We start from the raw sequence: 23,736 nt of genomic DNA on the forward strand, positions 1-23,736 counted from the left end.
CACACTCTATTTTTTCAACTGGGGTCTAAAAGCAGAAATGGGATTGAGTTGAACCCGTATTATTATTTCATAGTAATGCATTTTGCTCCCAAGAATCCATCAGCGTTTGACGTAACGCAACTGAGAAGTGCCCAAAGCAAAGCATTTCCTTGCTGTTAATATTGTAATGAGAAAATAATTACATGATAATCACTAGTAAGTATGGTGATATTATATGTGGGTTAATTATTTAGAGGACAAAAATGATTATAGTGCATATGCCATGCTCGTGGCTGCCTACTGAGGATTATTTTAAAACACAAGTATACACGTTTTGAGTATAACTGCTAGGTGCTATACAAATGTGCAATAGGATTTCTGCCATGAAATAGATACACTTGAAATGAAAAGAAAACGTAATTACTGTATTTAGCCTTTATGTCGGATAGAAATTTTTAATGAAACAAGAAACAATTTGCAAAGAAAAAAAGACAGAACCTGAAAAGCATTTTAAAAAAATGAAAAAAATAAATTGGGGAAAACCTGGATTCAGGGCATAAACATGATAAATGCTATGTTCAGTTGTTTGTTTTAAACTTTGTTTGGTAATCTAAAAAATTTATTCTGATACTGTATTATACTTAAAATATAGTAATTTCTTTAAAGTCTTGCTTGTACTTTACTAGGCAGTCAGCTTTGCAACCTAACCTAAATCAGTCTGTCTCTCTATAGACCAACTATTGCTTGGTTAGGACCAAAAGATAAATCGGAGATTACTTTGCTGTGTTTGAAACCATTTTAAATCTGGGTCCTTCTGCAAGGATTTCCAGGGCTGTGTACAGAAAGGGATTCATGAGTAATGGCTTGAAGCATAAGGACTAATACAATGGGAGTCTCAGGTTGAAAGAAAGGCCTTGAAATGAAGTCAGCAGGAGGAGTGTAGAGGGGAGAAAAGAGTGTGATAATCTGACTTTCAACAATCCCATCTAGTTTTATTTAGGAGTGTTGCAGTGCGTTCTTTTTTCTAAGGCAGCGCACCCATGCCTGTAGCAAATAATCTTCCTAGTACTGTGTTTCAATGAGACTTCTTCCAGTGTTGCGGTAAGATATATGGTCAGTCCACTCCGAGCCCTACGTGAGATGTGCTAATGGCAGAAGGAAGCATCGTGTAAATAATCGATGCTGGATGAAAAGTGCAGAAAATATGTGTAATTATTTTATTTTTAGGTGAAATGGATGTAATGGTCATGACTCATGATTTAAGTCTGCTCTGAGTCTACCATTTAAAGGAGATTTGGAAACTCTTAAATACATAATAGTCAAGATTTTCTGTCTGTAGTTTGTTGCTTGTGTGTAAAGTCTTCATTTTTGAGCATTTCCATATTTGTTTTGGTTGCTAGTAAATAAAATTGTCCATTCAATTTCCTGGGGTGAGTGCAGAAATAAGGTCTTATGCTTGTTACCTGAAGAGATATTACGCACATTAGCTGTACTTCGTACACCTCCCTAAGACCTTAGTCTTCCTTTGTCTTCCTTTTGTCAGCACTTTAGTCTTCCTTTGCATTATTCTTCATCCCTGAGGTTTGTGGAGTGGTACAAACCAGAAGATAATCTTTCTCGGTCATCAGCTCAGAAATTTCCCTGAGTTTTCAATCATTTCTCATGACTGACAGTAGCTCTATTTCCAGGCGAGTCCTTAAATAAGAGTTCTTAAATTATTTTTTTTGTCCTTCACCCTGTATATGCAGAAGCTTCTATGAGAAAGGTGAGCCCAGCTCATCCCTTCTACCTACATCAGGAAAGCCACAGTGCCATTAGGGGAACAAGATCTGTCATAATATAAAGCTGCAAAATGGAGCCAGAAAAGGCAATGGCTGAATATTCAGGGCAAAAACAGGAGAAGAAGAAAAAGGGAGGAGACAGCAATGGCACAATCAAATCACTTTCCTCATATCCAGTGCAGATGTTTCTCTTTTTAAGTGCGTTTAGATGAGAATTTGGAATAGGTAGTTACACATCTGTATTTGACAACCAGGAAATAAATGAAAAAGAAAATTATTTAGAACTGTATTTATTAAACCACCTTAAATTCCATACATATGCATAAGCTTTTCCAGTTCCTCTTTTTTCAGTCTTTTTTGGTGTCTTAGTGGCACCTGAATACGTGTAGTTCTTGGTACTTTTTCCCTGCTTATCCCACGTACATTGCATTGTAGCCCCTGTTTTCATTGTTCGGGTAAGTAGCAATGCAGGGGCAATTAAAGGGAAAAAATATCTTAAATGTGTCTCTCTGAGCCCACTCCTGTAGCATTCTCCCCACATCAGTATAGCTCCCAAAGCTTTGGGGATGGTGTGTTTAATGTTCACTGCTGGTTTTGACTGCCACAACATGAAAAGCCACAGCTCTTCTAGCAGTCTCCTGAGACATCCCCGATCACAGCGTTCTTAGTAAATGGGGAACTGGGGGACTGGCAGTGCTGCTTCCAAATAGATCGAGATATCATTTCTCAACGTTATTTCAGAAATGTATTGTGTGTAGTAGTTGCAGAATAGAAGTAATAAACAGTTAGTCCACTTTGGGAAATGAAAATATATTTGTATGATGTTTGTCAGTAATGTAACATGCATATTTTCCTACTTAATAAGTGATGGCAATATATTAATTGTAACTATTTTACAATCCTTTAGGTGGCTATAATAGCGGGAAATTTTGAGCTCGCTGAATATATCAAGAATCACAGGGAAGCTGATATTGGTAAGCAAAATATTTACAGACACTGAAAATAAGTTATATGTGTTTAAACCAAGATTTTGCAAAGTTGTTAAATCTGATTCTATGTGAGATGACTACAGGGCTGATGACAGTATCGTTTCAGGGAGATTTTAAAAGTAACTTTTCTTTAAAAAATGAAGATGGGGGAAAAAGCTGAAATGTTTTCATTTCAGCTCTGGAAATGCTCTGAAATATGCTCTGAAATGAAATTATGCTCTGAAAATGAAAATTTGATATGTAATGCAAAAGAGTGGTAGATGCTTTATTAGTATACGTTAGCCAGTTTGTAACAGATTAAATACACATCCACATACCTGGCCACATTGGCTCTTGCAGGCTGTTTTGGCATCAGCCTAAAGCAGTTCTCAAGTAGGAATCATTGATCAGAAGAAGAAAGTAAAGAAAGATGCTTCTCTGCAATTAAATGAATATATGGCAGGAACTGTCTATCCATATCCATAAAACCATTTCCTCTCACTGAGTTTGGTGTGTGGCACTGGATGAAGGCTAGCGACAGGCATTAAGGGCCCTTAACAAAAAACCTTAAGGCTTTTTAAAGATCTTTTTTACATAGAGAGTTTTGCCATTAAAATAAAAACCAGTTTGATAAATAAGACAGTTTAATTAAAATGAATTAAAATGCTTTAATTCAAGTAATTAAAGTTCCACAGGAACATCCTGAAGTTGAACAAAAAAAAAGGTATTCCTTTTGAAGCAGGAGGGTCTGTATAGTTGCCTGCACTGATTTAACTCAGTGATGCAAATCTATGGCTTGATAGTATTTAATTTCTGTGGAAAACTAGGCCAGCTCACATGAAACTTAGGACTGCGAAAGAATTGCTCTGGATTAAGGCCTCCTTTCCATTTCCCTTCCTGGTTGCATATGATCTGCAGGGATATAGTTAAAAATACTGTGTGGTAATGTGAATTCTTGTGGCACTGCGATACTTTCAACTCTTTACAGTATGCATTGAGAAAACTGAGGACACATTGCATAAAAGTTTTGCATAAAAGGCAGAACTTCTCCATAAAAGTTCGTGGTGAGTTTGGAAGATTTTTACTTGAGAAAGTGGGATAGTTCCTTTCCATGTAAGAAGCCTTCATCCTTCTGTATTTATAAACAGTCTGATGTAAAAAATTAACTAAAAATGAACCAGTTATTCCTAATAGGGTGAGCATCTTATTGTTGTTTATATTTACATATGGCTAATGATTTTAAAACTTCGTGAAGATGTTGAAGTTAAAGGAAATGGTTGTTTTAATTCCAATGTTCCCTTTATTTCTGCCATGTTAGTTCCTGATATTTTGACTTGTGTATAGAGTCAGTGCAGAACAAGTACTGCACATAGACAATACACAGTGTTACGTTTTATGTTTCTCTAAATGGATTTTGTTCTCTTAAAAATAATTGTGTACAATAAAAGAAAAAACTAGTAAAGGAATGACTTGCTAGTATTAACTGTGCATACACTTACGGTATGAGTAACTGTAAAGTAAAAGTAACACTTACAGTACACTTACAAACAGTAGCCTCTAAACTGGTTTGCATGAAACCACATAGATGTTAATGTCATCATTTTTTGTACCAACCAGTTCTGCACTACTTTTCCTTTCCCCCGACGAGTGCAGGTTTCAAGTTATGTCAGTATGTGGGAGAAATGGGAATGTACTGATGAAGTAGATGGATGAGACTCAGTCCAGGAAAGAAGTGATAGCCACGTGGCTGAGGCTTTAGGCAGAACTTATTATTGCTGACTGTAAAAACTTTCTGTAGGATTTGGTGATTTCTAGAAAAATGCTTAGACAATATATTCTATGGGAAGATACTCCAAATTTTTCTGATGCCTTCTCTTTTCCACTGAAAAATAGAAATATTGATGCTTCCATGATTCACTTGCATTTTTTTGCAAGATGGTGGTGGATTGTGCATAACTATTTAAATTAGCAGATTTTTCTTAAAGAATAAGCATTACGTTGTTTCCTCCCAGCTAATTTAATTCAGCTGGACATTTGTCCCTTAAGATTTATTACTTTAAAAAAAAAAGTGAAGTCATAAAAATGTCTATTTCTGGAATGTCTCTCAGTTTAAAATAAATAAATAAATCAAAGAACAATATCCTGAGCAGAAAACCTGAGAGCTAGTATGATGATGAACATGCAGAATAACGTCAGCATTTAAACTTCAGCAAGTTGGCTTTTCTTTAACTTACTTGTCTGGTTATCATGTAGCTATATTCATGTAGTTTTGGATGTATTCCAACATGTTTCGTTTGAGGAATGTACCTTCTCAGAGCCCAGAGGCAACAGAGTGGGAAGGAACAGCAAAGAGCTTGAGAAGTATCCTCATGAAGATAAGAAGGACAGATCATACTATGAAGTCTCTTGAGAAACATTTCATCTTTCATCCCTCAGAAAGTGTATTTTTGGTTAGATACTGAATTTTGATAGTGAACCAGTTCATTAAATCTTGTTGTTATTATTTTAGGCTCATTTAATAATTGTAATTAATTTATATTTTGTAATTAATTTAGACTCATTTAGTAATTAATAAGTTACACCTGTGGGAAATTCTTTGGAATATGTGCAGCTTTGGGTGGGTCTCTTTTTTTCTATGGAGGTTTAAGCTGGTAGATGATGAGCTTTTCAATCATTTAACAGCAAGCTTGTCAATGACACTCATGATTATTCGCAGTAGCATTCAGTGGAAGGAGGGGTTGGTGATGCATTGGGAAAAACTCCACATTGCTCTTGATTCATCGGAAAAAACCTCCACATTGCTCCTGGAGGATTTCTGACCTAATCTTTTAACTTTTAGTGATCTTCATACACAGTATCTTTAGCTATAGATACTTTTAAATGCAAGCGTAATATACCACTAAGTAATATAAGAGGCAATACTATTTTTTTCAAAAAGAATCTACGTACTTTCCTGAGTCAGTTGTCTTAAGGATGGGAAAATTTTAATTGGTGGTAGTGATTGGAGGCTGGACCTAACTTAGTAGTTTCAAGAGCAGTTTTTTATCTGGTGACAGAATCAAGTTTTTACATTTTTCAGACTGAAGTATCTGAAATATGAAAAATAATATTTGCTTGAAATCTCTAATCCTACATAGTGAGGAACTACACTATCCATGTCCATCTGTTTTGATATGTGCTAATTAACATTATTCTTAGATAATTTTGTTGTCCGAAACTATTGCAGTAGGAAGTCACTTGTACTTTCAATGCAGAAGGTATTATGTGGGTGTCTTCCAGTTTGTCAGTAGTCACAAAGCTGTTTCAAGTAACGTTGCCAAAACTGCAATTACGAGGATCTAACAGCAGTAATGTAATGCTTATGATTCATGGTCCTGTGCCATGCGTTGCGGTGAATGAGCTGCTTTGTTCCGTGGCGGAGATGATAGCTCAACCTTTCCGCAGAAGGAGGGTATCACTGCCTGTGGAGTAAAGGGATGAGTCTGCAGCGTGCCCACAGGCAAAGCACTACACCTCAATGCACTGGTCCACAAGAGCTCCACATAAATAAATATATATGCTTAAGTGCTGGGTATATCACTTATTACCTATTCCACCTTTGCCTGCCAATTATATTTCATTGGCATTTAGAGCAGAATACCATTTTAAGCCATACGTGAAGTCTGGGATTGTTCAGTTTAGAAGAGGCTGAATTGCATGTCTTCAAGGGAGTCTGTTTTTTTCTTTTTTCTTTTTTTTCCTTGGCCTGGATCTGTGCCAGATTGTAATGCTAAGACTGTCCCTGTTGTTGAAGATGATGGAGAAGCAGCTCAGGTGGAAAATGACCAGGGTATCCTCTAGAAGTAGAAAATTGTAATTTACGGCAGAACTTCTAAATCTTTGTTCTACAGATCAAATCCCACAGAGATTGTTCTTCCTTTTTCTTTTTGTTTAATTGTAAAGCACTTATATTAGACAAATGCGTTGAAATGCTAAAAAACTGGGCATATATAAAATAAGCTTCTTTGCAATAATCGTAAGACTTCACACTGTTGTGTAAAAAGAAGAAAATGTAAAAATATTTATTTTAGAGCCAAAAAAGGCAAAGATAATGACCCATGTTACTGGAGTAATGTGGCATCTGACTGTAAGAGAAGAATGTTTGTCTAAGGTGTGTAGTGTCTGGGTATCTCGCTCAGATCTTGCCAGAGAAAGGTGTCTACTTAGGGCCAGTGTGAGCGTACGTGTTTAGTCAGAGAGACAAAGTCTGTCTGTTTCTCTTTTATAGAAGCAAAATGGATTAAAGTTTGCATCCAAGACAGAAGATGTAGGTGCCATTGGCAACCTGATTAATCCGAGGAGTCCCTACCTAGTCATCTGAAAAAAAGGAGGAGGAAATGTTGCCAGTAAGGTTCCTCAGCTACATAAAACTGTGCTCTAGAGGCCATTCAGTTGGCTAAGCTGAGTGTGTTTCAAGGTAGATAAGGTCATTTAGGGTTCTGAAACCATCAGGAGGGGTCAGACCTGGTAGATGTACTCTGAGACAGCTCTGAGCAGCAGCACTTTGGTTGAAGAGCATGTACCACAACGGTCCTACCTACCTACCTCCACGTTGTTTCTTCAGTCTGGAGAAAGCCTGATTTCTCTCACATCCTCATTCTGGATGGGTGCAGCTCGCTCTCTCTTGGATAATTTCACAGAAGAAGCTCATGATGAAATGAAGGGCGATCCATGGAAGGAGGAGACCTGGAATCCAAACCGACTGACTGTTCTCATGACTCTGACCTACAGCGTGTAAACGTTCAGGCAAGGTTGCACTTAAAGCAGTTATATTCCTTTTTGGCTGTAAGCCCTTGCGTCTCCCAGCAAACTGGAGTTTTGTAGAACCTGATTGCGCTTAGCCACGATACCAGCATAAAAATCTGTTAGTTATTCCGTCCTATTAAAAAAATTGACCTTTTCCTCTGAAAGTTCAAAACTGTGTGGGTTCTCTCACACATGCTCTCCCTTGTTCTATCAGCAAATTGCTTCTTCCTTACCTTGCTCCTTTTCCCACTATCAATTTCCAATTAATCTTTCCATCTCAGGTAGTACGTTAGGTGTCTGGGTGAGCAGTTTGTTGAAACGGTGGCATGAAAAGCATTTAGCAGAGATAACTATTTTTTTTGGCTTGGTGCTGCCATTTTCAGAAACAAACTGAGAAAAAAAGCCCTGCAAATGATTCCTGTGGCTTACTACAATAAAAGACACCTTGCTGTCATTAACAGAGAAAGTTCACGCTAGTCTTATTTCAGACAGGGATGATGCAGTTTTGCAAGAATAAATCATAGGTAAAAGATAAAGGATTCAGAGGAGAGGAAAAAAGGATATCAATAAAGGATTAAAAACAAGATCCAGATTTCATTGTATTTATTTCTTTTATGAGGTTCTAAACATCAGGGAATCCCTTTTGTTTTCTTGACAGATGTTTGAAAGGTGAATGAAAATTGCCGTCTCATTTAAAAAGTAATCCTATTTGAAACAAATTAAAATAAATATTTTTCATAAAGCAAGAAAACCTATTACCATAAGGTACTTAGAAACTTGTTTTACAAGCAGTATGAAATACTTGGTATAGCTTCTCAGATTATTTCAATTCATCATGCCCCCAAATTAGTTTTTTGAAGAATAATAACAACAGTAAAGCAGAGTATTTTAATTACCACTTATTTTGAAAGTCGTTGGAACCCAGAAGTATCTTGCAGCTCAGTGACTGTTGTTCCATCGTCTTTTCTGCTTTGAGGAAGACATTACCTATAGTCCTGATGTACAGCACAGCACTTACACATTGTTAAAAAAATAATAATGATGTCCGTTTTTGAACTTCCTTTTTTTTAAACTAGCTATAGCACATTTATAATTTATTTACTTTATGCATTTATTTATTGCAAACTAAGAGAAAGTAATGGATTAAAAGATGTGATGAATAGGAAAGTTAATCCCTGATTGTTTTCATCCAGCCTGCAGCTGTCTGTGAGTAAATGAGCACAGCAGATTTAGGAAGCATTTGCTATACAGAATTTACTATGGCTTCTATAGGACGGAGGTACAAAAAACAATCATATATGTAAGAATATTGAAGCTTTCATTAGATACAGATAGGCAGATATTAAGTATGTTGCAAGCTGATAATCCTTTGACTTGGATAACCTGTTTTTAAATCTCTCTTTTGCCTTGGTTCTTTGTGATGAGATGAATTTTCAGATGGATTAAATGACATGGGTTGTTCTTCTTCAAGTGAACAAGGTTTGTTTTATATTGTACATCTTGTCCTTCAGCAGCTCTGAAGCTAGAAGCAATAGGATCCTTTTGTTTTATTTTTGTTTGCTTTTTGCTTTAGAAAAATGAAACACATTGAGCTGGTGTGCGAGTTTTTGGTAGTTGATTAGCAGACTAACTAATACTTGGATACTGTTGCTAGGCTTCAAGTCAGAGTTCCTGTATTCCTCTATAATTATGCAGAGATATGTGTATGTGATGGTTTGTCTGTGCTTTCACATGGATTTTTTTTTTTTTTTAATATTGAAAATCTGCTAATATGGTAGGCTTATCCTTTAAAATATACATTTTCCACACTGGGCAATTGATTTTAAATAAAACATTTTTCAAGTATGAGTAAAAGTATTTATTTTTATTGGAATTGTGACTGTAAACATCTTAAGAAACATGCATTCTATTGTAGAATAAGCGGAACAGGTCCTTCAAAATACAAGGATATTAGTTGGTTTGTGGTAAAATGGCTTTTCTAACCCATTTTCTTTAATTAGATCAGAGTGATTGAGGTCAGCAATCTTGGTTTTTCAGCTGCAAGTGTTTCTGTTAAATGCTAGCTGGCCCAATGAATATTCTGTTTGTTTACTTATTTATTTTGGTTTGGGGAACCATTTAGTAATTTTGATTTTCATAAATCAAATGCCTGCAGAATACTTTGCAAGTTAGGGGAAATCATATTTAGAAAGATAAAAGCAGAATCAAGAAAAGGCAGTAAATCAAAAGACTTAAAAATCTACAGAACTGTCAGCAGCATGCAATGACTTGTTCTATTTTTATCGCACGTTACTTAATAGAAGCAAAAGGGACACAAGCATGTATGATAGCCCTGTGTATTTGTCATTTGAATGTAAATAACATTAACCTGTTTCATATGCTAGCAGGCATTTCAACGCGGAAGAAGGATGATATTAGTGTAATCAGGATGGCAAAGACACTGAGATCTTCACTGCCCACGTTTTAAATGCATATTGTTTGGTAGATTGTCATAATCCTATGTTCCCTTTCGCAGTTTCTTTCAAATACCTCTGCTAAATGAATAATTATTTCTTATGTCCATAGAAAAAAAAAACCCTTTACATTAATGACTTTTAAGCTGGGTTACAACCAAACGAATATTGATTGGTATGAAATAAATTTGTTGCTATTATTTATCTGTTTTTCTCTGAAGGGTTGCAAGGAATAGAATGTCATATGCTCAGTCTTGCTATGTGGTAGCAAACAAATTGGAAAACTGGGAATTCTGATCTGTTAATGTAATTACATACTGAAATGTAGGACAGAGCTTGAAAAACTTACAGTAGTTTCCTTTTTCCCTTTGATCACAAGTAATTTTTTTATGTGTGTGTATTAGTACAAAATTGTGCAGTAGCTAGTTTTATTTCAAATGTTATACTTTATTTTCAGAAGTTAATTATTCTTGTTGGCCTTTGAAGTTCGGTGTATTCTGTGCATATAACGTGGAACTGCATGCAGAGTAGTGCAAATTATGTAGTGCATGGTCATTGCCTGTGATTTCTTAGGCTTACTCTAAATTTTGAGGAGGAAAGTAAGGAGAGAACTGATGACATACCTAACTGCTGATATAAGTACAGTAGATTTCAGAATGATTTGGCCTGGTTTTGTAAACCAGTCTGTAGTGTGTCCTTGCCACCTGCCAGGCAGGCAACAATTGCCACAGCTACTCCTCTTAGAGTTTATTTTACAGATTGAACAAGAAGAACCTTGTAATTGAGCTGAAAATAAACTACTGGAGGAATCCCAGGCCATCTTCAGTGCTAGTTTTGGTCTCGGGCAAGAACTCTGTGGTCTGATCAATGGGTGCAGGTCATGCAGGGCTCACTGGCTTTTCCATGTCTTCTTCCTAGAGATGTTTGAGAAGTTTGGGAGGGTGGCAGAGGAAGGGGGGAAAGGACGGGGGAGAATTGGTAGGTGTTTGGGTCTTGCCCCAGTCTTCACGCTCAGACCCAAATGGTTGGAAGTGTTTCCAGGGCCCCCAGCTCCCGCTTCTCTCAAATCTGGCTTCTAGCTGGCTCCTAGTCTGCTAGCTCCTCATCAGGAGAAAAGCTTCTCACCTTCTCTCCTCCTTCTAGGCTGGGACCATTATATCCGGCAGTTGGGAACTGTGGGGTTTTTTGGTAATGTTCCTATCATCACTGTGCTGTTTCATCAAGGAATAGGGTCAAGTTACCTTTCCCAAGTCCTTAGAGGATACGCATGCCATAAGGCATGGTCCTTTCACCGGTATAGGCTTTTTTGGCTTTTGGTTTTTTTTAATAGCTTTCACTGGCTTGACACCACTGGGGTAGTGTACAGGGGAGTAAAATCAGAGGCCATGTACAGAAGTAGTGCAAGTTGCTGAATTAAAAAAAGAAATAAAGATGTAAAGCATAATCAGTAGGAAAAATGATTTGAGTATACCAGGGATAGTTGCTCTGACTGGGGACAAAAATGGAATGTATTTTTGTATATCAAGCAGGTTATCAAATGAATAAGATTAATTTCTTGCTTTACAAAATATAAAGTAATTGAGTGGATTGTACTGTCCTCAAAAAATTCTGGTGAAATACATAAAAGGATAATGCCATTGGGCTAAACAGGCAGATCAAGGGTCACGTTATGAGCAGACAGCAATGCAAGTACCCCAGAACTCTCAAATGCTGAATTTTTGAACTACTATTTCAGCCAAACTGGAACTTACGATAATGATTTTCGGTGACTCGCTGTGAGTGAAATTCAGAGTGTTGTTCAACATGGTGGCTGGATCCTTCTAACCCCCATAGCTCCCCTCAGTTGCTGGAAATGGTCAGCAGATGACCCATCCCTCGGGAGTCCGCTTTCTGATTCAGTCCTCCAGACCAGGTGTCTGATCCTGCACCAGGGTGTCTTCGGGGGACAAGGGCAGGTACTAGAATAAGTTAAGGTGTTGAATTAGGCTGAGGGGATGCAAAAAGAAAGTAGTACTTTTGAGCTTATATGGGATCTGAAATTTGTTCAGTGATCTCCGACTCAATTTCATAGATCACAGATCGTAAAACTGGAAGAGGTTTATGTGACCATGCTGTCTTTCTCCATAGTGCAGATTACAGAATTTATATTAACTAATTCCTGCTTCAACTGGATTATAACTAGAAAAAACATTTTGTCTTGTTAAAGACCTGCAATAATGTAAAAGGGATTTAGAAAATTGTATCCTAGTCTTGCAATCTGATGTTTTTGGATCCATTTGTTAATTGTTCTAGAGTTGATTACCCCTTCATTAAACAGACGTATCTTGTTTCCAATGTCAGCTTGTCTGGCTGTAGCAACTGCACCCCAAGTATAGCTCAGTCTTCTTGACTCTACTGCATCTGGGCCCACGTTTCTCTTCTAAAGCCACTCCTTTCTTTGCGACAAGGAGCTGATCTCAACTATTAGAGAGGAAAAACTCTGAGGAGGAGATGTAAAACTTGAATGGAGGTCTAAATTGAGTATAAGAAACTACCATGAGCTTTGTGGTTTTTACTTCTGTTGCCGTTTGATCAGTATTATCTTAAGCACCTTTCTGCTAATTTTTCTGAGGGTCCACTAAAATCTGTATCCCTAGACTTTCTGTAAGTGTGCTTTTTTTAAGAGGGTATGCCCTTTGGAAGTATGTGATCAGTGCATTTCAGTCATGATATATATATAGGTCTCTCTGTAACAAAACAGGAGGTTTGGATGGCAATACCAATATTAGGATATTAGAGGGCCCACACCTGGTGTGAGAAGGCAGGGAGCCTTCAATGCAGGTGTAAGATATGAGGCAGCCCGACAAGGGATGGTACAGAAGAAAAATTGTTTGAAGTGTCTCACAGAGAATTCTAGTATTCCTGAAAAGCTAATGTATTTTCTTCAAATCGTTTTTCAACACGAGCCTCAAGAGCTCTCTAAGATTGTGTCAAATGCTGTGCCAGATTTCAACGGATTTCAAACAGTGAAACAGTGAAGCCAGGTCAAAAATAGAGGTTGGACAAATGGAGAAATAGATGTGTGCAGAATCCCATGGCTTTCTGTTTCTCCCGTTTACAATGGTGAGAACACAGGAAAAAGAGATGAAAGAACATGAAATAAATGCTAGAGTTAAAAAAAAAAAAAAAAAAAAAGGCAAAATAGAGATTGATAAAAATAGTCAGGAATGCTTCCTGAAGAAAATTCCCGTGTTTCCCAAATTAAATACAGAGATGGACTAAAAAACCAAACAACAAAAAAAGAAACTCTCAATGTAATGTAGGTCCTTATGCTGAGCACTTCATCACAAGCCTTTTTATGGACCAAAGAATTTCCTTTATATAATTAGACTACAAAGTTAAGACTAATGGCACAAGGGTGAATTTGTAACTTCTGAATATGTGGATTTTCACGTGCCAGTGTATACCTTAATCATTGCGTTATTGAAAATAATTCGGTTCAATATCACTCCCATTTGGGGAAAGGAACCTCTTCCATGGACTAATTGGATTTGGATGAGGATAGCCTTCCAAATACAGAAGCAACTTGGTTACGTTGCCAATCATATGAAACAAGTATTTGTATGAATAAAAAACTTTGTATGAATATAAAACTAAGTATTTGTATGAGCTTAGTGATTGCAAGGATAATATTTTTATTTTAGATCAGTTCAAATAACCTTTTTAAGTTGTGCTTTTCAGTAATAGCTAATATCCTCCATTTTGAACAGATTTATTACACTTCAGTGACTCCCTTACTTGGAACTCCTCCTTCTATTATGCTAAATTTATATTTATATCATTTTTAACAGCTAAACATACTGGTTTTCTTCCAAACTAGATTATTTATCAAAATTAAGTTGATACGTTTTCCATTCAATATACAATGGTTTGACATTTTACCTTAAGAACCGAGGCTTCACTGAAAAAAATTGTTTTAATATCCTATGAATAATCTGATTTTCATAACAAGGTATTAATGTCAGCATTTTTGTGAAAATTGATCTGGTAATATGCAGTCTCTTTAAAAGGAAACAGCATCCTTGTAGAAGACGATTTGTTGTCAAATTATAGATGAGGCTTGATAAAGGGATAGGCTTTGAAGCATACTGCTTTATAATGAGTGTAATATTTCACACTGTATTTCACACTGTTCACAATATTTCACGCTGTTGCTGTTACTCCATTTATATCTCAATCTCCTGGGCTATGTCTGAGTTGACAGTCTTTCCCTTGGAGTTCAGGATAAGCTGTATCTTTTTGCAGTCAAGGGTTTGTCACACCGTGGAAGATATCTTCAGAGTAAACAGTTTTCGAGTATTTAAATCAGATCTCCTTCGGATCTTGGTCAGAGTTCCCAGGAAGTCCAAGGCTGTTGAAACTACTTGAACCTTTTCTGTCATTCCCTCTCTATTTTAATGAGCTGGTGTCTGGAGATTTTTTTTTTTTTTTCCTCTTTTGTTTCATTGCCAGAAGTCCATGTCATTGGCAAAAAAATGTTTTAGATGATTTGTCTGTATTTTGCAGTTCTAAGGGCAGCTGAATGAGGAGGATGTCTTGCTTACTGGTTTCCATGGTTCTCTCCAGTGGCAAGTGGTGGTCCTAAAGGATGTATATGTTGTTTGTTACAGTGACTGTTTTTTAAGGATATCAGAGAAATAATTACTTTGGAGTTATCTGGCTTTGTGTGTTTTCAGGAATATTTGAAAATGTAAATTGTTTCTGAACATAGTAATATAAGACAGAGGTATGGGTGGCACATGTTGTTAAGGGATGACAATTTTAATTTGCCCTCCAGTCTCCTATGCCAGGTCTGGCCAGGGCAGTGTAGTTTACGTGCCCTGAGTAGCCTGGGAATCCTACTGGTGTGCAACAAGATTGTTTTCTCAGTGAATCTCTATTCTGTTCTGAGTTTTTTTTTCCTTATCCTTTCTGTGTCTGTCTTGATAATTTCATACGCAGGTTTTGAAGTCAAAAGACTATTTTCTCCTCCATTTTCTATGTAACGTTGCTGAAATAATTGTTCAGAGTTTTTCGTAAAAGACAGAATTATGATACCATCTTGATTCAGAAGAAGTTGCAGAGTAAATATTATCCAGCAGAGTGGCTAACTGGGTGAAATCCATGCTGAATGAAAACAACAAAAGATTTATTGAATTGAAGAGGCAGGAAGATTTACAGCATTACGATTCTATTACTTGTATTTCTGTAGGAGTGTCTCTGGTTTTCTGTTAATTACCTATTTCTACTAACACCAGTAGACTAGGACTTCAGTACCCTAGTAAAGATACCATCTTAAAACTATCATCCTAGCTGTCTGGCTTTCAGAAATAAGGAAACTATCAAAATAAAATGCCCAGATTTTATTCCTCCTCCTACAGCATTCTCTTATGAAAAAAACCATTACTTGATTATATATAAAGAATGGAATTTTATCTTTTGTATTATAGCATTTCCCACTTGGGAAACTGCCTTTTACATCTCTTTGGAACATCTGAGCAAAATTTAACATAAATTCTGTGATATGTTTTCAGTTTTAAATGTGCCTTATCAAATCTATAATTTAACGCAAATCATTTATTTATCCTGAAGAAATTATTTCTTGAAACAAGAAATATTTGTTTCAGCCTTATGGAAGGCTGAAAAAAGCCTTCCAAGTAGTGCAGACTGTCAGCTTGCTGTTTGTCCTTTGAGTCTTTCTTTCCTTTCTTTTTTTTTTTTTTTGTTTTTTTGAACTAACACCCAGCCACTAGTACTTCTAGCATTTTTGGGATGGCAGGCACCAAGGTACATGTGTCTCTTGAATTCAGGGATTTTAGCAGACTAAAATTGATGTTTTCATGTGCGTTACTTGTCCTCTTCCTGCATGTCCCACCTGCGTGCGTGGTCCTGCGGAGATGAGAGTCCTGGTAGCCCCCATCCCACAGAGACATGCTGTATCTCATGCTGTGCAGCCTGATCCGGGCTCACTGTCTTTGTCTTCAAAAGGAAACCCAATCCCTCCAGCTTGTCCACGTAGCGCTTGTCCAGATGTCTGGGTCACACCTTGCAAGAAATCAAAAGAGGCCGTGAGTCCACGAAAATTTTTGTGTTAGTTCAAATTTATCTTTACCCTTCTTTTGAGCCCTCAGCTTTTTATTTTGGGTCAAAGCATGGCTTATCTTGTCGGCTTCATTAACACTCTTGAGAATGCCAGGTGCTAAAGAGCTCTATTTTTGCTGTGCAGATCAAGTGTGTCTAGTTTCTTGTGGCCTATTTTTACATATTTCTTCATTCTATGACTAGGAAAAGCTGTGAAGGGAGCAAAGAGATTGCGAATAGCCAGAGAAAACTGCTATGGCATTATTACAGGAAAAGAAAGGGGAGGATATATCTGTGAGATTCCAGTGCTGAGAGGGCATGGAATTAAAATTAAAGGCAGGAAATGATGCATATAAAAGCAAATAAAATAAAGGTGAATAGTACATTTTGTTAGCTATACTTCATCAGTCAATTGACTATTTCCAGATAATTCTATGAAAAATGCTTTTTGGTTTTTGAATAAAGGATTCTCAAGTACCAGTGGCTCAGAAATTTTCTCCCTCATCCATGGGTGTTCCAGGGCATTCTTATTTAGCATTCAATATTAAGCAGTTACCTGCAGAAAGTGAGGAGATGCTGAGGAACTTGGTAGCTCTTCCTCCCCAGAGGAGATGGCATACAATCTGGGAGTGTGTGCTTAAATCCAGTGGTCCCCTGTCTTAAAAATGGACAACTGGCGGGGCTGTAGGGAGCTTGGAGGGAGGAAAGGAGATGCTCTGTTCCTTTGTGCAGAAGCCACCAGCCAACACAGGGACCCTGACACTGACCTGGCCGCAGAGGGCAAGGACTGGGATCTTGCTCTGTGATAGTTGATGTACAGTTGATATTAATGGGATGAAACCCAGAAAAATAGTAGAGAATCACTTATGATGACATGCAGTGTAGCAGGAAGGCAAGAAAAAGTTCCTATGACTAAGCTAACCAAACCATTTCAGTCCTCCCCATAGATCCTTTGGACTTTCGGACACTCTTCTTGTCCCCTAAAATCTCTCTGGCTGATCCGTGTGCGATACTGTGGTTGAGTACCAGGAACCGAGTGCCTGAGACAGTGCTCTCTACGCATTGTGTTGTTTGCTTTTTTCGACAGCACTGTGTCTCCAGGTATATCTCTGTCTTTTGAAGGCAATCCCAGAAGTTTTCTGCACGTGCTCAGAGTCGGCAGCTGGGAAACCACTTAAACTGAAAGGCGTAGAGCTAAGCTTTGTGTTGAACCGTGTTTAACATCAGAAAGCCTCCAAGCAGGGAGGTTGTTAGCGTAGCTTGGTGCTGTACTAATGTATTGATACAATGTCAGTCTGGCTTGAGGAATGGTTAGAATGAGCTCATTAGTCTGCCCCAGCAATACACAACCAGTTTGTGATCTGCTGTAACATCCAGAGCCTTTTCTTCTGCACCGCTACCAAGTACTCATATTCCGTATTGGATTTGTCTAACTGCTAATTCCACCCCAAATAAGGTTTTTATAATTTTTTTCAGCTGACTGCACCTTGCCTGTTTCAGATCACTTTTCCATTTAATCGTGATTGCTTTCCTGTTTCTTTCCTTCGTTGTCACCTTTCCTCATTTTTTTCTTTTGCTTTTGTCAGCGCCAGCTTTTCTGCTCTGTATTGTACCTCTGCGCTCTCCCAGTTCTTTTCCGAGGTTATTCAGCTTCTATTCCCTTGTAAGATGCAACCCTTCCCTGTGTCTGAGGAAGTTGCTGAGATTTCTGCATGTTGACTTTTCCTTTCCCTCAGCAATTTTATATGAAACTGTAAGATTATTGGGATAAGAAAAATACTTTCTTTGCCCCTTGTCCTAGAAAAGAGCAAGGCTGAATTTCAGCCCTTTGCAGGATAATCTGCACCTTTTCAGAGCCTGACTGATACAAAGCTGAAACTCTCTTTGTTTATCATGCCAGTCTATGTGCAGCAGTTGCACTGAACGGCAGTAAATTCTGAAAGTGATATATGAGATACTGGAGCTTCAAGTATGGCGAGTACCGTGGTATCTTACATACTGCTGTGTCGCAACTACTGGCAGATCTGGCCTTGGTTTATGACAGCATTGGGCTGCCAGCAATGGATTAATAGTTCAACCTGCCTCCAAGAAAAGATTACGTTAGGACAAATAAGAAATTACAAGCACTTGTGAAATATGTTGTTGGTCTTAGATCGGGTCCATGAACTTCCATGTTTTACGAATTCTGCGATATTTGGTTTAGAGTTTAGGAATTAAAAATAGCTAAAGGCGATCCCAAGAGTCTGCTGACATTCTTCCTTTCTAATCTGTACTTAGGACAGTGTATTTTTTTTTCTTTTGACCCATTGGCATAACAATGTTTATTCAGACATCTTTGTGAGCAACAGATGCACATTCCTACGTGTGAAGTTAACCAAGAGAGACAAAAAATGTAAGAACTAATCTGACATTGTTTATTTCAACTAAATGAAAGCAAACTTACATTAGCTAGATTCCTAATATAGAAAATGCTTTGGATCTTTAACACAGGACTGTGTTGTCCTCCTTGTGCTACATAATGCAGTTGTCTTTTTTTTTTTTTTTTTTTCATTGCTAGCTTGGTTGTGCATAGTGGGAGAACATAGGTTTTCTGATGATGGTTGGATGGAGAAGGGTTTCCCTTTCATCGTCGTTATTGACAAAAGCTACAGCTTGGAGCCAGTCTGCCTCCAAAGCTGGTGGAGGTTTCCCTCCACATGCCTGCACTGAAGGATTTTGGGGGGGTTTTTTTAAGTAAGAGAAGATCTAGTTGAGTCAAAATCCCTGTATGTTAACAGTGCTTCTCATCCTTCTGTGGAGTACAGGTTATTATCTTAGAAAGTACATTTCAAAAGTTATTTACTGACAGAAATTTTGTGCAACTAAGCATAATTTTTGGCATGTCCAGAGATTTGGAGGGAGTAGTACTTACTAAGAACTTTTTGATCGCATGGTGGACTTAATTATATGACATTCCCAAGCAGAATTTGGGATTTGTTAATGGATTTACTTTCATTTTCTTATTTCTAAAAAAACCCCCCAATTAGGGAATTATCCAAAAGATAGTTTAGGGTTCCCCCTGTTTGAAGGATCTGCCTCTTTGCTGCAAATAATTGGAGGTTAAAAGAATGGAGTGCCTGTTACTAAGTCTGGGGTGTTGCCAGTGGCTCAGAGAAGAGGGTCCCTACACGGGGTGATGCTCTGGTCCCTACGGTGACGGTGCTTTGTGTCGAACACTGTGGCACGACATCCTGCGGGCTGGAAATGACCACCACCACGCCTGCTGTGGGTAGCCAGGAATTACTGGGCCCTGAGTACTTTCCTCTTTGCGGAACAGTTAGTGTTTCTGTTTTCCACCCATGGCTACGTCTGAATAATCAGTTGCAGTTTATTCTGTGCCAGCTGATGAGGGAAATAGTTCAACGGATGGGGGAAGTTTTTTTGGTGTCTAAACTCTGTTATGCAAGTGGCAAATTGTGTTCTGCATTAAAGAAGTGTAAATCTGGATAAATTCCACATAAATTATGGATTTAGGCTAGTGCCTTATCTTAGGGTGTGTTTGGGTTTCCTGTTGGAGAAGAAAAAAGACAAAATCTATTACGTCTCTTTCTGGCAGCTGGGGGACTGTCCCCTATGCAATCTGAAAAATATCTATGCAGATTAGAGAAATCTGCTTCTCTTCTGATTTGCATCTTCTGTCTAAGTGAAAAAATGGAGTAAGTTGGGAGTAAAGAGATGTTTAAAACCAAAGATTCCCCATTTAGTTATATTTAGTATTTGGTAACAGCATGTTCTTGACACACGAAGATAAAACTGTAATGTACTTCTGATATCCAAATGTTTGTACTGATCCAGTGCTATATGCAAATTAAAGTCTAAAATTATTTGATTAATACTGGGCTCATGTACAATAGCAGTTATGCTGGTTTCTGAAACAGTAAGTTACAATGACATAAGCTTTGTATCTAGCTTTTATAGATTACACCAGCATATGGCTTAGACACTTTATTACCGTCCCTAACACAACAGGCTCTAATTTTAGAATGTCCTTTACTGGTTACAGCTAAATTGTTTTTGTCATATACTTCTTTTTTTTGAGAAAAGTAAAGGGTTTTTTTGTTTGCAGTGTTTTAATAATCATGCTCAAGTCCATTAAGCTTTGTGGAAACTAGAAAGAAATAGGAAAACAATGAGTCATTAAAATACATGTTGTGGAGGATTAAATTCTCTATTCTGGTTGAACAGCTTCCAGGCAATAAGGAAAAGTCAGCCAAGTATCATATCATGTTAAAGAAGTCTCAGAATCTTGGCAAGTTTTTTCTGTTTTTTTCTTGGTAAATACTGTAAATTTGATATTGGGAATACCGAAGTCATCTCTGCTACGTGAGAGGTGCCTGTAAGGGATTGGGTAAGCAATCCAGGATTTGTTTCATGGGATATCAGGCTAGTACATAGATAGACTCATTAGAGATCATTATCAAATAAATAGCAGTCTGTGACTTAACCTCCTTATACAGATCTGGAGATGCAGAATTACAAGAAATGGGTTGTAGTCATGACAATTCACATATATACTCTGACCATTTTTGTTTCATGCTAGAGCCATTGCATTTATATTAATCTCATAAAAGCAACCCAGTGTCCTTTTCACATAGCTTTCATATTTCTGTGTTAAATAACATTCTATAGGTTGCTTACTTCTGATGTGGCAAGATGTGAATAGATGTGTTTAAAACGATAAAATCCAGATCAGCAGTTAAACTTCTTTTATCACTAGATGAGGAATATTTTCTGCAAAGCTGAATATCTTTTAATTGCATAAAACTGAACACACAAAGTCTAGATTTACACATGTATAAAATAAAGCCATTAGGGCCTACCTTTTTTTTTTCCCCTTGCAGATATGTAGAAAACTCAGTGCAATTAGCACTGACCCAAAAGAAGCTTGAAATCAAAATCAGATCTCTATGTTTAATGGTACTCAAGATTTTCCCTTTTAACACATACAAATTTGGGATAAGGTCAGTATAGTTTATATGTGAAGAGAGATTCCAGTTCTGAAGTATTTGGAAAAATATTTGGGTACATATTTCATCTCCTTTTTCTGGAATGCTACTACTTTGTATCTTGGATCAGTAATAGAAGCATAGGAGATCTCAGTTATTCTACCTAAATGAATAATCAGTTTAATTAAGGCTCTTGAGTATGTGTGTACAATGTGCTAATGATATAAAATAACTTATTGTAAAGGATTTTTTTTCCTAAATTTCAGTTGATCTTAAATTTAGGAGTTATTTTTGGCAAAGAAATGCCTCCAAACAGTCTGTGGACAATTTAATATAGCTTTATAGTGAAAGCATCTTGTTTGAAGTACCTGGGGTCCTGAGAATCGGAGGTTAACATTCTTTGAGGATGTGTTTGTGCTTGGTCTTCCTAGGGAAAAGTATAGATCACGCCGTGGAAATCTTCAGGAAGGCACCATGAAAGTCACGTTTTGGTCTGGGTTATATGAACATTAAAAATGTCTTGGTGTTTTCCATAAAGTGAGAGCCTAACCCTGTTCTCTCTGACTTGGGCTCCTCTTTCCCTTGACCAAGTGGTGTGTTGTCACTACACAATCGCTACAATACAGTGTAGTTGTCACACTCCAGATGTTACTCCAGAAGATCTAAAAGAGCAAGTTTAAGTGAAAATCCATGAAGGGAAATACAATTGAACTAGAGGAAAATGAGCTGCTAGTATAGTGTTTTATGTCAGTAGTGTTTCCAACCATTTAAAAAGTGTGTGGATTTCCTAAGATACTAGCCAAATTCTTCCTGAAACAATATTTCATCTTGAATTCTAGGTGGAGGTAGTTATTGGTCTGATTTTTCTTCTTTGTCAACAGCATATTTTTCTCATCATACCTGGAATATCTGATATTTAGGATTATTTTTTTTTTTGTCTTAGGCTTTCTGATGGTCAAATATATATCTGAAAGGACTGTAAAAATATACGATCTTAACAGATTTCTTTTTTTTTTGCCACCTAGAGTGAGGCATATTTGATTTTTTTATTAATTATTTTACAGTCTCTAATTTTACAGTTATGACAAGAATGTTTTCTGTTGTAATTTGTCATTCTGTAATTTCATGAGATCAGGTCTAGGGTTGCCAACAGAATTTTTGGGTTCAATCAATTGTTGAAATAAATAACTAGTTGATTAAATCTAGCTTTTTTTCCCTTGAAAATGTCTTGTCTGAAAAATAAACATCAGTCTTCATTGAATTGAAAACTATTTTGCTGTGTACAATCTGTGAGGAAAAACTGGGCTGCCTAAATACAAACAGTGTAATGATTGTCCTTAAAGCCAGAAGGGTTAAAGCTATTAAATTCTGATAATAAACATTAATGCATGGAGTTTACAATCGCCTGAGTATGCATCGATGATAATAAATTCAGACACATGGAAATACTTAATAATATAAGGTTTATGTAGATTGCATGGAAGATTTGTCTAGGGTAATTTGTATAAACTTGCAAAAATTATGCATGCCCCTACTGTTCACATTAGCTTGTAAGTAATGGTGTATAACTTCTTAACGGCTAACTGGGCTTTTAGTTTCTTACTGTGATTTAGAAATTAATTTATTGTTTCTGATCGTCATGTTTACTATTGTATACTCCTAAAGACCATAAAATAATTGTTATAAATCATAGTCTAAGGTAATTCCCACTGAATCTTACTGTTGAAAATGAAGATGGTGACAGCAATAACTTCTTCCCTCGTTGGAAAAATCATTTACACAACTTTAAATTTGTTTTTATGCTTGACTGTTGTATGTCTGAAGTTTCATAGTCAGATAAAGAATGAATATGACTGTAGTCAGTGCTACAGTAAAACACAGGCTTCTAATAATTAAAAAAGTCAGACTTTCTGCGGTGTGTGCCAAAGAACCCACCTTTATTGACAGGGAATGAGAATCTACTTGAATACAAATAAAGCAAGTTCCGTTTCAAACAGGGGCACAGGTCAGTGCTTTTGCCATCACTACAGAAACGGGCCAATTTTCAGGCTAAGCTGCCCCCAGCACCTGCAGCCGCCGGGACTGGGGTTGTAATGATTTGTGCGGCTCCGTCAGGAGTCTCCAGGCTTGCGATGTGGAGGAGTGTCAGGAGTTCAGAGCAGGTTGTGAATGATCCTCGTTCTTAACTGCTTTCCCTTGATTTGCATTTGATTCTGAGCTGCTTAACCACTGGTAGATTATTTCAATTTTCCTGGTGAATAATGCATGAGGGTATATAAGTGGATGTTCCTTGGCTGAGTGGGCTGCAGATGAAAAGTGTCAGCTCCTTTGCAGCATTAATGTGCATTTTTTTTCTCAGGTTAAAGCTGTAGAGAACCTAGATATGCTTTTTTTGGATAACTCCTACAAATGCCAAAATATTGGCAATGTTTGCTTTTTCTCTTCTTTTCTGTTTGAATACCTGTTATTACAAAGAAGAAGTCAGTTGCCAATTTTCCATTGCGAGCTTATTTTCCTTGGGACTCCCCTTCGAGATTTCAATGTTACATTGTTGTACCTGCTGCTTAAGCTTCCTGAAAACTGTCAGGAACAGGGTTTGTTTTTTTTTTTTGTTTTTCTGCCACTAAGGTTAATTTGTTTTACCAACTCAGAACACTGATTCCTCCTTGCACCTTCTTCTCACTGT

General features: G+C 37.2%; 1 protein-coding gene across 1 annotated transcript in view; it reads left to right on the forward strand.

Moving 5' to 3' along the window:
- The window catches only part of SHANK2 (SH3 and multiple ankyrin repeat domains 2), a 319,794-nt gene that overhangs the window by 40,687 nt on the left and 255,371 nt on the right, over positions 1 to 23,736 (forward strand). Inside the window, exon 9 of the mRNA XM_072864803.1 lies at positions 2,668 to 2,734. Coding sequence (XP_072720904.1) covers positions 2,668 to 2,734 — 67 coding nt within the window. The remainder of the gene's footprint in view (positions 1 to 2,667; positions 2,735 to 23,736) is intronic.

The sequence above is a fragment of the Ciconia boyciana genome, chromosome 6, assembly GCF_034638445.1.
Source record: "Ciconia boyciana chromosome 6, ASM3463844v1, whole genome shotgun sequence".
In the NCBI taxonomy this organism is placed as follows: domain Eukaryota; kingdom Metazoa; phylum Chordata; class Aves; order Ciconiiformes; family Ciconiidae; genus Ciconia; species Ciconia boyciana.